The sequence below is a fragment of the Equus caballus genome, chromosome 16 (genome assembly GCF_041296265.1).
Source record: "Equus caballus isolate H_3958 breed thoroughbred chromosome 16, TB-T2T, whole genome shotgun sequence".
Classification (NCBI taxonomy): domain Eukaryota; kingdom Metazoa; phylum Chordata; class Mammalia; order Perissodactyla; family Equidae; genus Equus; species Equus caballus.
In genome coordinates this window covers 32,580,646-32,592,777 of record NC_091699.1, presented here as the reverse complement: position 1 = coordinate 32,592,777, position 12,132 = coordinate 32,580,646, and the positions used below count along the sequence as shown (strand labels likewise).

At 39.5% G+C, this 12,132-nt stretch overlaps 1 protein-coding gene across 2 annotated transcripts in view; it reads left to right on the top strand.

The window, feature by feature from the left end:
* The window catches only part of TAFA1 (TAFA chemokine like family member 1), a 465,614-nt gene extending 454,469 nt beyond the window's left edge, over positions 1-11,145 (top strand). For both annotated transcript variants that reach the window (XM_070238651.1, XM_023620101.2), the window contains exons 4-5: positions 4,293-4,417; positions 10,031-11,145. In XM_070238651.1, the coding sequence (XP_070094752.1) occupies positions 4,293-4,417; positions 10,031-10,048 (143 nt within the window). In that variant the 3' untranslated portion in view covers positions 10,049-11,145. The remainder of the gene's footprint in view (positions 1-4,292; positions 4,418-10,030) is intronic.
* Positions 11,146-12,132: the final 987 nt, after the last annotated feature.

The window sequence follows — 12,132 nt, the reverse complement described above, 5'->3', positions numbered from 1 at the left end:
TTGAACTTGTTGATGCTTTCTTTGTTTCCCAGGATATGGTCTATCCTTGAGAATGTTCCATGCACACTTGAGAAGAATGTGTAACCTGCTGTTTTTGGATGAAGTGTCCTATATATATCTATTAGGTCCATCTGATCTAATTTTTCATTTATTTCTATAATTTCCTTGTTGATTTTCTGTCTGGATGATCTGTCCATTGGTGTTAATGGGGTGTTGAGGTCCCCTACTATTATTGTATTGCTGTTGATGTCTCCTTTTAGTTTTGTTAATAGTTTCTTTACGAATTTTGGTGCTCCTGTGTCAGGTGCATATATATTTATAAGTGTTATGTCATCTTGGTGGAGTGTCCCTTTTATCATTATATACTGCCCCTCTGTCTTTCTTTATCTGTTTTGCTTTGAAGTCTACTTTGTCTGATATAAGTATGGCAACACCTGCTTTCTTTTGTTCATTATTAGCTTGGAGTATTGTCTTCCATCCCTTCACTTTGAGTCTGTGTTTGTCTTTGGGGCTGAGGTGTGTTTCCTGGAGGCAGCATATTGTTGGATCTTGTTCTTTGATCCATCCTGCCACTCTGTGCCTTTTGATTGGAGAGTTCAATCCATTCACGTTTAGAGTGATTATTGAAACATGGGGGCCTACTGTTGCCATTTTATCACTTGCTTTCTGGTTCTTTTGCATTTTGTCCTGATGGAGAGCTGTTACTTTGTGTTATTGTCCTTCTGCTTATCTCCTTTGTTCTGGATTTTGTAACCCCTTTCCTTTTTTTGATTTTTCAGGAATGAGGTTCTTCCTGAGCATTTCTTGAAGAGGAGGTTTTGTGGCGATGAAATCCCTTAACTTTTGTTTATCTGGGAAAGTTTTTATTTCTCCATCATATTTGAAGGATATTTTCGCTGGGTAGAGTATTCTTGGCTGCAGGTTTTTGTCCTTCCGAGTTTTGAATATCTCATTCCAATCTCTTCTAGCCTGTAAGGTCTCTCCTGAGAAATCTGCTGATAGCCTTATGGGGTTTCCTTTGTAAGTTATTTTCTTCTGCCTGACTGTCCTTAGTATTTTCTCTTTGTCATTGACTTTTGCTAGTTTCACCACTATATGCCTTGGGGTTGGTCTTCTTGCGTTAATAAAGTTTGGAGATCTATTGGCTTCTGTCACATGAAGTTCCATCTCTCTTCCCAAGTTTGGAAAGTTCTCAGCTATTATTTCTTTGAACAGGCCTTCTGCCCCCTTCTCCTTCTCTTCTCCCTCTGGTATACCTATAATCCTTATGTTGCATCTCCTAATTGAGTCAGATAATTCTTGGAGAGTTTCTTCATTTCTTTTTAGTCTTAGTTCTCTCTCCTCCTCTGTCTGCAGCATTTCTATATTCCTATCCTCCAAAATGCTAATTCTGTCCTCCATATTATCGACCCTACTGTTCAGTGAGTCCAGATTTTTCTTAATCTCCTCCATTGTGTTCTTCATCTCCAGTATTTCTCATTGGTTCTTCTTTATAGTGTCAAGCTCTTTTGTGACGTAGCTCCTGAACTCATTGAGTTGTCTATCTGAATTCTCTTTTAACTTGTTGAGTTTTTTAATAACGGCCGTTTTGAAATCATCGTCATTTCGGTTATAGATTTCATTGTCTTTGGGATTGTTTTCTGGGTGCTTATCATTTTCCTTCTGTTCTGGAGATTTAATATATTTTTTCATACTGCTTGATGGCGTGGATTTGTGCCCTGAGGCTGCTGTAGGAACCTGGAGTTCCCCCCTGGGCTACGTAGCCATTTCACTGGAGCTCCACTCTGCCCCACTCCACTCTCACGGCATCTCTGGGAGCCCCTTGCCTCGTCTGGGACATGGCCAGAGTCCGTGGGCCTGGTGGTGGCTTGTAAGCTGCTGCCTTGTGGGGAATTCTGCTCTAGGGAGCTTCCTGGTGTTCCAAATGCTGGGTGGGACCTCCCTGCCAATTGCGAGCAGAGGCCCTCCCTGCTGGGGGGTGCAGGACCCTGGAGCATCCCCCCGGGCTGCAGAGCCGGGTGTTGGAGCTCCACCCAGTCCCCAAGCATGTCCACGGGAGGTCCAGGCACCCCCTGCACCCACCCGTGTGCTGGAGATTGTGGGCCCAGCAGCAGCTGGCAGTCTGGTGCAGTGCCAGGGAATCTGCCCCCCCGGGGGGTTCCCTTTGTTCTGGATTCTGGGCGGGGCCTCCCTGCTAATGGTGAGCAGAGACTTTCCCTGCTGGGGAGGTGCAGAGCCCCAGAGCCTCCCCCAGGGCAGCAGAGTCAGGCACTGGACCTCCAACCATGTCCCCAAGCACGTCCATGGGAAGTCCGGACATACTTTTGTTGCCTTTCAACACTACATATGTTTTTCTTGCTGCCAAAATATGTGCTTCTTCTATTTGCTGGTAAAAACCCACGACTGCAATTTTCCTCTACTCTGGATCCTGATGCAGAGTCCTGCTATTAAAAAAAAAAAACTCTCATAATCATTTTGTACCCTGGGGAGAATTTGTGTCTTCTGTTACTGTTCTTTGTTTTGCCAAAATATCACTTTGTCTTGCACATGGATAGAACTATGTACAGTCATGCACCGCATAACGATGTTTCAGTCATCAACGGACCACACTTATGATGGTGGCTGCTTAAGATTAGTACCATATCACCTGGATACGTAGTAGGCTATGCCATCTAGGTTTGTATAAGTACACTCTATGATGTTCGCACAATGATGAAATCACCTAACAGTGCATTTGTCAGAACATAGCCCCGTCGTTTAAGCAACGTGTGACCTTGCAAAATTCTACTTCCTATATTTGCTTGCCATATCCAATAGAGTTGCATTTTACGTGGTTTGGTCTGGTCCAATAGAGTTGCATTTTATGTGGTTTGGTCTGGTCCACTTACAAGGTATAAATCAAAAGTAGGCAAAATTACCATTGAAAAAGTCCTTAAATTGACCATATAATAGAGTAGGTATGATTTTGCATACATAATCCTGCATAGTAATTTTTACTCAAAGTGGAAAGAGGAAAAAACTGAAGAAAGAAAAGTGTAGAATGAGGGAAACCTGAGTGCAGATAGATGTCTAGATGTTTAAACCATTCTACTTTTAAGTTAGGAATCTAATGCCTCTTGTGAACAGTGAATGGATAGAGAATTTTACTGTGTTCCTGCTTACCTGCAGTGTCTACTCCATTCCATTTTAATAGGAATCCTCTGTGAGGGTAACAGATGTCATCTGGCTTCTTTGTCATTGTGAGAATTAAACATCATGGTGGGGACTCATCTTTGGGATGTGAGGGGTTGAGAGGTAAGTATCTAAAAACCTTGAGTTCCAGTCCAGCGTAAAAACAGCCAACCAGAAAGTCTTCCAAAAGAAATACTGGTAGACATTTTGAGGATTTTGAATGGAAAAGCCCAGGAGGATCTGTGAAAAACTAATGCCTTGAGGAGCTTCAGAAATGACTGATGCTCATACAGAAATAATTTTTCACTCGGGGCATTAAAGAGGGTGTGGAGTTTCTTGATTTGCATTGAATGAATCTAGTCACTAGTTTTATAAAATCTCATTTTCCAAAAATGGTGTACTGTAAGTACATCCACTAAATTCATTGCCAGCTTCCTGTTGTGGTCATCGCTGCCGTCACCCTGACAAGTAGGGCTGTTCTGTCAGAGGCTCAGCTTTTGAAAGTTCCACACACATCGTATCAAACGCATTAAAAGACAACCACAGCTCATATCAAACATCATTTTGACTGAAAACAAATAGTTTCATTTATCATTACTCTTGGCTTTTATTTTGCAGGTTTTCTGTTCTACTTTTGGTCAATTCATTTTTTCTTCTGGTTGGCCTTTGAAATTCTCAAAGGTCCTAGGCTGGGGGATAAACCCTAATGCTGGGTGGATAAACTGGCCTCTGAAAAGTACAGCTCAGTCATTGTCAAGGACATTTAGCACTTTTGGCCCCTTCATTGAAAAGAAATAGTACAAGATCCTTGATCTACACAAAGTAGCAACACACAAGTTTCCTCCAAAAAGTAAGTCTCCTCATTCCATATGTTTTCATCGTGCAAGGAAATTTTGGACGAAATGTGGCTTGATGAAACCAGACATCATAATTATATCTGCATTGTAAGATTTATAAACTAAAATCTTATTCTTCGTAATAGAGTGTTCCTAGGCAGCCATGGAAGGTTAGAGAGGACCTAGTGTGCTTCGAAGAACATTAATATCTGCAGAGGGACACAGCACCAGGGCCCAGGTTGCTTGGACAAATTACAAACACACTTGTTTCCTGTTTTTGTACAGCCTCCATAGTGATTGGGAAATGGTGGTGTGAGATGGAGCCCTGTCTAGAGGGAGAAGAATGTAAGACACTCCCTGATAATTCCGGATGGATGTGCGCGACAGGCAATAAAATTAAGACCACAAGAGTAAGTTCTATTTCATCTATTTCAAATGTCTCGTGCATGTTACAAACTACTATTTGCCTTTGTGTTGTACAAACAGCACCCAGAGAAGCTCTGAACAGGAAAGAAGGAGGCCTTTCCCCTGACAGAAGCCATTCTTAACCATTCAGATCAGAGTCCATCTATCAACAAGAAGTTAGAGATTGAACTTGACTTTTCCATGCTGAGAAGTTTAGTGTTTCTGTTACTGACTCATAAGCAAAGCTAGGTTGCCAAAGGGAAGAGGAGCAGTGAGGTAATTATTCAGATAATTCATCCAACTTCTATGGTACTCAGAATAGATAATAAAATAAGGGTGTTATCTAATTCGTCCAGGTAGTTTGCTGAAAAGGTCTGCATTTAAGTATAGCCATTTTCTGGGTTCTTTAAGGGAATTCTTTGATTATCTCTTAGGGAAGTGAAAGGTTTTTGTGATGTGAATAATCCTTCCTTGATTTCTGTGGTTAAATCAGGAGTTGTCTTCAAAATATATAACCACGTTTTATGGTGAGGCTACCCAACCCATCAGAACTGGTGTCATGATGTTGGAGCAGGTGATAGAGGCCCAGCTCGGTCAGCCATTGACCTTATAGATACTGGACCATAGGAAGTCTGGGAGTCCTATGGGGGTGGGGAGGGAGGTTTGCTCAGGGCACTTAAGACACTGTTTATTCACTAGTACAAAAGGATGTCAATAGTTTAAAAACAGTGTGGTCATATGTGCCATGTGAATATCAGTCCTGTTATGTGTGTATGTATTTTAATGCATGGGGTATTTTTTAAAGCAAGCTCCACCAGTTACAAATCCCAATATGTTGAATTTGTGGTCTTCCAAAAGCATGACTCAAATTTAAAAGGGTATCCTCTGATTTCAACCCCTGTGTTACGAGTCTTAATTTGATCTTTCTTCTCAGCATTATCTTTTCAAAAAATAAAATTGGTTCTTGAAGGTTTATGATGCAGAAAACATAAGACCCTATAAAACATTTTTTTATACGTAAAATAAGGGAGACTCTTTGTGTGTCAAATATAGTTGCCTCTATTGACCACATTAACCAGTAAATGGCCATACCTCCTCCTTGGCTTGCAGCCAGGAGGGATTCCTGGACCATCCTAGCTTGTCAACATGCATTTGCATGCACCTGAGAAGTTCAGCGTGGATCACCATATTTCACTTCAATGAACTGCCTACAGAAGAGAGTTTTCAAAAATGAGCCTCATTCATGCCACTTACCCCCAGAAACCATCTTAATTAGCTGGTGGAGTGTAGATTTCATGTTTCTCTTTTGGTTACGTTTTGCCTGCAAATGATTTTACCAAATAATCTGAAGATGCCGTCCTAAGTTAGTTTTAAGCTACTCTGCATTCTGGCTATTATGATTGGAATCCAATCACTGTTGTTTTAAACATGTTGCTGATATATTTTCTGCCAAATCTCCATCCCTATTCCAAAAGATAACTAATTACCCTTTATTAAAGGTTAGCCTTGCTCTCCTGTTGCCTCCTGACCTGAAACTCAGTAGAGAACAATAATGCAAGTGAAATTATTTCAGGATTTAAATATGTGTACCAACAAGGAGACTCTGGATGATAGAATATAAACAAACAAACAAAAAACACACAGAAATTGCTAAGGCTACTTTTTTGTGACCTATGTAACTCTTTTATTTGGCCTCTGTACAGTATGTTTTAAAACCATCAGGCATGTTGTAAACACATCCTAGACATTTTCTGGCATCACAGAAGTACGGTGCGGAATCTGATCACGGTAATAGAGGCTGGAGCACACTGTGTTTGCCACTGCCCTGGGTGGGCTGAATGCAACCCAGACAGTTGAGTGTACAAGAGAAATAAATTGCCCTTGTACTTGGTTTGAAAGCAGAGGATGTACCTGTTCTGATGTGTGCATCCATTTCAAGCAAGGAAATAAGAGACTGCTCTACCGCCATGTGAGCGGCGCATCAGTCATCTAAGAATTCTCAAGTCTGTCTTTAGAGAAGGAAAAAGAAGACACTAGAAAAAGCTATCCTTTTAAACCTTGAGATGGCTCAGACACCACTGCTGACTTACATTTTCTTCCCCCTTCCATAACAAGAAATTTACAATGAAATAAGCACTTTTAAATACAAAAGGCACCAATTAAGTCCAGATAATATACACAGGAGCTTTTCATTCTGTATAAATGGCGTGCCAATACAAGTCCTTAGATCATGTGCCCTGAAAGTAGATTTTATATTGGTTTTTCTAGTATGCCCTGTGTCCTTTTCCCCATCAGAGTATAAATATGCCTATACACCTCAAATATTGACTTTAGCAATTTAACTTTTAAAAGAGTTTAATTCACACATGTACTTCAATTATGAATCATATGTTTTTACTATTCTGTTCTTATCTAAGAGGCAATTTTTAGGGCAAAAAATTCTTCAACTTCTTATCAAAGGAAAAGGAAAAGTATAGAAAATCATCTCTGTTGTTCTTACGTGTAAGATTTATTCGAGGAGGCTGCTCTCAGGAAAAAAAAAAAAGAAACTGAAGAAACATACCCAAATTGTTAATGGCAACTGAAAGTTTCCTCCTAGAGTTATTTTTTAAAGTAACTCCAACATAAAGATATTTGTAAGAAAGATTCCTGGGACATCATTCTTTTTCAAAACCTTCCGATGAGGTGGGTTACTTCGCAAATAATCATCCCCAAACAAAATTCTCAGTGGTCTTGAAACGTATATAAGCAAAAGATGCTTCAAAATGTGATCTAATTTAATTTTTTATGATGTTCATTTTTAAGGAGGATGGAGAGTAGAAACTCACTCTTTCAGTTAAATAACCAAACACCCCAGAATGTGGACTAGCCAGGGTAGCAGGCTACAATTGAAAGGAAAACCTTGGGGAAATTGGATCTGGGTGACAATAAAACCCGCAGAAGGAAGGAGAAAAGATAGATAAAATTAGGGGTCGGCCCAGTGGCCTAGTAGTTAAGTTTGGCATGCTTTGCTTCGGTGGCCTAGGGTTTGTGGGCCTGGATCCTAGGCATGGACCTACACCACTCGTCAAGCCATGCTGTGGCAGTAACCCACATACAAAAACTAAAGGAAGATTGGCACAGATGTTAGCTCAGGGCCAATCTTTCTCACCACACACACACAGAAAAAAGAAAGATTGGTAGAATTAGGCAAAGGCTTTACTTTCAGGAGATTTGGAACAATAAATCTTAGGCAAAGAAGAAGCTTCCTGAATGAATTCTACCCTGTGGAGAGGAAGTAGTCACTCTTGAAAGGTTTTCCAAAACCTAGCCTGGAGTACCTGGAGGATGACAGACACCCTTCTGGGGAGAAGCTTGGCACATCTGGGTGACGTTTTATGGCTAAATTTTAACCCTGTCCATGCTTGACCATTGCTTCAATTGTTTTATTAAATTGCCTTGTTGGTAGTTTGTAGCAAGACTAATCAATCTAAATATTGATTAGAGATTTTTTCCTATGGTTTTAGATACGCATTAGTTTATTTCTTTTCTTTAAATTTATATATCAAAAGCACAAGTTTGAAAGTTAGAGAGGCTATATCTCATGCTTTCAGGAACAAATCTGTACCCTGTGTTTTCAGGAACAATGGCTTAATTTAGAAAGACAGACCTCCCCAAAGAGGAAATAACCTGTTTGACAATGCTGTAATAATTCACATGTGAAAAGCGAACATTGGTTTGTTTGGGGGAGGGAAAAGGAAGGGAATGAAATGAAGAGAAAATAAAAGTCACATGGAAAGAAAAATTAGCAGATTAAAATAGCAGAACATAACGGGGATAATACCTGGGGAAGTATCAAGCACCTTTGGATCTCCTGGAACCCCATATGTTCATGTCTTTCAGACTAGTGAGAAAATCAACAGTTAGTGCCCAACGTAGAGACGTTTCACTCCTAAACAGGCAAGTTAGCAGACCTCAGATTGTACACCTAACCACAATACCCATCTGATCAAATCAGTGTTTTATGTGACTGGCCCAACACAAATCCATCAGAATTATTTGTCCACACCCTCCTTGTCCTCGTCGCCCTAATGGCGACTCTTGACTTTGCGTGTCTCCACCCATTCTAATCACTGCTGATGTTTTTATATTACCGAAAGGTGAAGTACCAGCAGCTTCACTCAAAATTATGCAGGTCTAAAGTGTTTTGAGAACCTTGACAATCCTGATCTCCACTCCATTTTGCATGAAATGCCTTTAAAAGAGAGAGAGAGAAAGAGATTTGGAGATTGCAGGAAGGAAGAATAAACCGACTTACGTTATCACAGTTTTCCCTGGGTCCAAGTGAAATTATTCATTTCTTTAGCTAATAAATATATTTAAGTCTCTACTATCTAAAGTTAGTGTATTAAGGTCTCAGACATGTGCTGGTGGACATGACAGAGCACCTGGGCTTCCATGGAGGGTAGCACCTAAGGTTAGGTAGTGGGAGTCGGGGTGGCAGGTAGAGTCACTAGAGATAAAAGAAAGGCAATTCCAGGTCAGTTTTATAAATGTCTCTCTCTCCTTCCTTTTGCTGAAAAAGAAGACAGTGAAAAAAGAAGGTGCTAAATACCACTGAAATATAGGAAATCAAGGTTTGGAGGGATCTATTATTTATATGGAGAGAATAAAAAAATGAAAATGTGAAGATTTCTCATACATTCTGCCCCAGGCCCAGGCAACTTTTGAATGCAAACTTTTATTACTGTTCCTACCTAACCCTGAAAGTTTTAAATGGACTCCACTTCTGGACTCAGAACACTCAATTTCTAAGACCGTAAAGAATTGAGATGATGAAGAAAAATCCCTTATGTCCTGGAATTCTAAAGTAGAACCTTCAACTCAGAATCGTCATTTATGCTCTAAACCAGTGATTCTCTGTGCACACATCCTTTTGAATATTAGAGTCTTTGGGACCATATTCAAATGGCTTAAATGGCATCAATAGTTATAGGAGGATGCTCTTGATTGCCCTTGAACACTATGTAATTGTTTGAGTGGAACACTTCCTCATCTTGCAAAGGTCCTTTTGTTCCTAAACAAACTGGTCTAACCTTGGCAATGACTTCACTTTATGACACCCATTTACATCTTACAACAGGCCAACTTGACAAGGCCATGGAATAACTTACTCGGTTCAAATTCTCATCAGACAGGCACAGGACTGACTACAGAATTTGCAAGGCCCAGTGCCAAATGAAAATATGGGGTCTTGTGTTCAAAAATTACCAATAATTTCAATGGCCAGAGCAGGTTATTAAACGAAATGCAGGGCCCTTTTCACCACAGCGCTCTGTGCAACTGCGTAGGTCACGTGCCTGTAAAGCCAGTTCTGGTTAGATCTTGCTCCAAGAGTCTATCTCCTAGTTGTGGCAAAATTAATTTAATGAATTGATAAAAATATGGTGGTCTGTCAGTGTGCTTTGATCACCACTTGAGAACCAGCTCTCTAGACTTTAACATTTTTGACTTCAGATCACTTGAAAGAAGCAGCAGCCTAAAAGTTCAAGCTGTCCTCATTTTCTGCCTAATCACTTTTCTATGTGCCTTCATTTTGTACTTTTCTTCCTGAAATTTCTTTCTTTCTTTGGTTTCAGATTCACCCAAGAACCTAACGGAAGCATTTGTTGTAGTAGTAAAGGAAAACCAACTCTGCAGAAAATACATTTTAAGAATTTAAAACATCTAACACATTACAAGCCAAATGGATTTCTTATTTGCACTTTGACTGGTTACCAGATAATCACAGTACTTTTACTGCGTGTCACGAAGTATCCTACAGTGAGAAGACTCAGAGTTTTCGGCAACACCATGGAAAGTGGATTTTAAAAAAGGGTTTTCTCAGTGAAAATTTTGGGGATTACGAAGACAAATCAACTATCTTCTAATTTGGATCTATAGTTACTTTGTACCATTTGAAATATATGTATATATATATATAATATTTTGAAATATTATATATTCTCTTCAAGAAGTGAACAATACCACAGTTTGAGGCGGCTGGTGTACCTCTTTGAGTTTTGGGTGTTTTGTTTTGTTGTCGTTTCTTTTTCTATCGGCAAGGAAGACGTGCCCTTTTGAGAGTTCGACATGGCAGTCACACTGGAAGGCCAGCTACAGGTGGACTCCTGGAATCTGAGGCATCCTAACAATATTGAATCAAGAGCTTCCTTCTGTTTCTACTGGAGGGCTCCAGGAAGCACATCGTCCTGTTTATTGCTTTCTACCCTGTGCAATATTAGCATGCAAGCTTGGCTTACATAACCATACTTTATATTCAATTGATATATAATAACCGTTCTAACCTCTTCCAGGAAAATATTTTTAGAACTACTAGTTTTTCCACAGATAAGAAAACGAAGATTCTTGAGGGAGCTGCTCCACCATGCTATTAAGACTCTGGCAGAGTTATAGTAGAATATGGATCCCTGTATTAATAAGTTCTGTAAATACAATGTCTTAAGGCTTTGTATAGCTGTCCTAGACTACAGAAATGTCCTCTGAGTAAATCCAAAGTCTGGCATCATTAAGTACATAGTGCTGTAGCAAGTCTTATCATGGCACCCTTTCTGTGTTTGATTTGCTTTTTCTAAGAGTATTTAGATCTCTTCTGGAGAGATAGGAAGACCATTAAAGCAATTAGGTTTCAGAATGATCTATGTGACCAAATGTTGGACAGCCCTATTAAAGTGGTAAATAAGTTCTTTCTAAACCTACTTGTCCTCTTTATTTGTCATTTATTTTTCCTGAATCAGCTTTAGCCAAATTCAGAGAACACCCTTCTTAAAGAGTCGTAGTCAGGCAGAATTTTTTCCACAAGGTCTTTGCTGCCATCACAGCCAGTATTCCCAAGCCTAATATTTTCAAAACCAGAAATTCATTACTATAACTGCAGTGTCCACAGTCAGTGAGATGAAATGTCAAATCCCGTTATTGGGCTTCTGTAGTGGTCACATATGGGGCTCACCTCCCAAAAAAGAAATTTTTGTTCATCTTCTTTTTTTGAGAATTATTCAGCTGAGGCTGATAAGAAGGAAATATCTACTTAAGTTCTGGTTTACCTGGTATATCATACTAGTACGACACATTCCTGTCACTTACCCTACCGTACTGTAAGTGTATCTGTTTTTTCTCCAAAACCATTTCTCTGGAGTACATGTTGTTAGGGCCTATTATCAGGTCAGCAGCACAGTGGGTCCTTTAGTATGAATTCTTTAAGTTAAATTAAACCTTAGGTAAAATCCAGAGGCTCTTTCATCTCTACCAATATAGCTTTCATCTCTACCAATATACCTATCTCAACATTGTAACCAGATAGATTGATTCTGCATCTTGAATGCCTATAAAAGCATCTAGAAATGGAAATGGAATCCGCATTGCAAAATCTAGGCTTCCCAAATACTTTCACAAATATTTGCCAGAAAGTAGCATAAAATTCATACCAGAAAATCAAAATTTCTTGAATTTATGGTCCATATCCATGTACCAAGTAATATATTAGAAAATGACTTTCATCCATAAACTTTGGAGTAAAAGCTGAAATCATAAACCCAAAGAATTATCTAGAACAGTACATCTCAAAATGTGGAGGAAAAAACTTCCATAATCAAATGTACTTGGGAAAAAGTTACAAACGAAATAAAATAGAAATATTTACTGAGGGAATTTTCAGAGGCTTCAATACACCAAATGACACTAT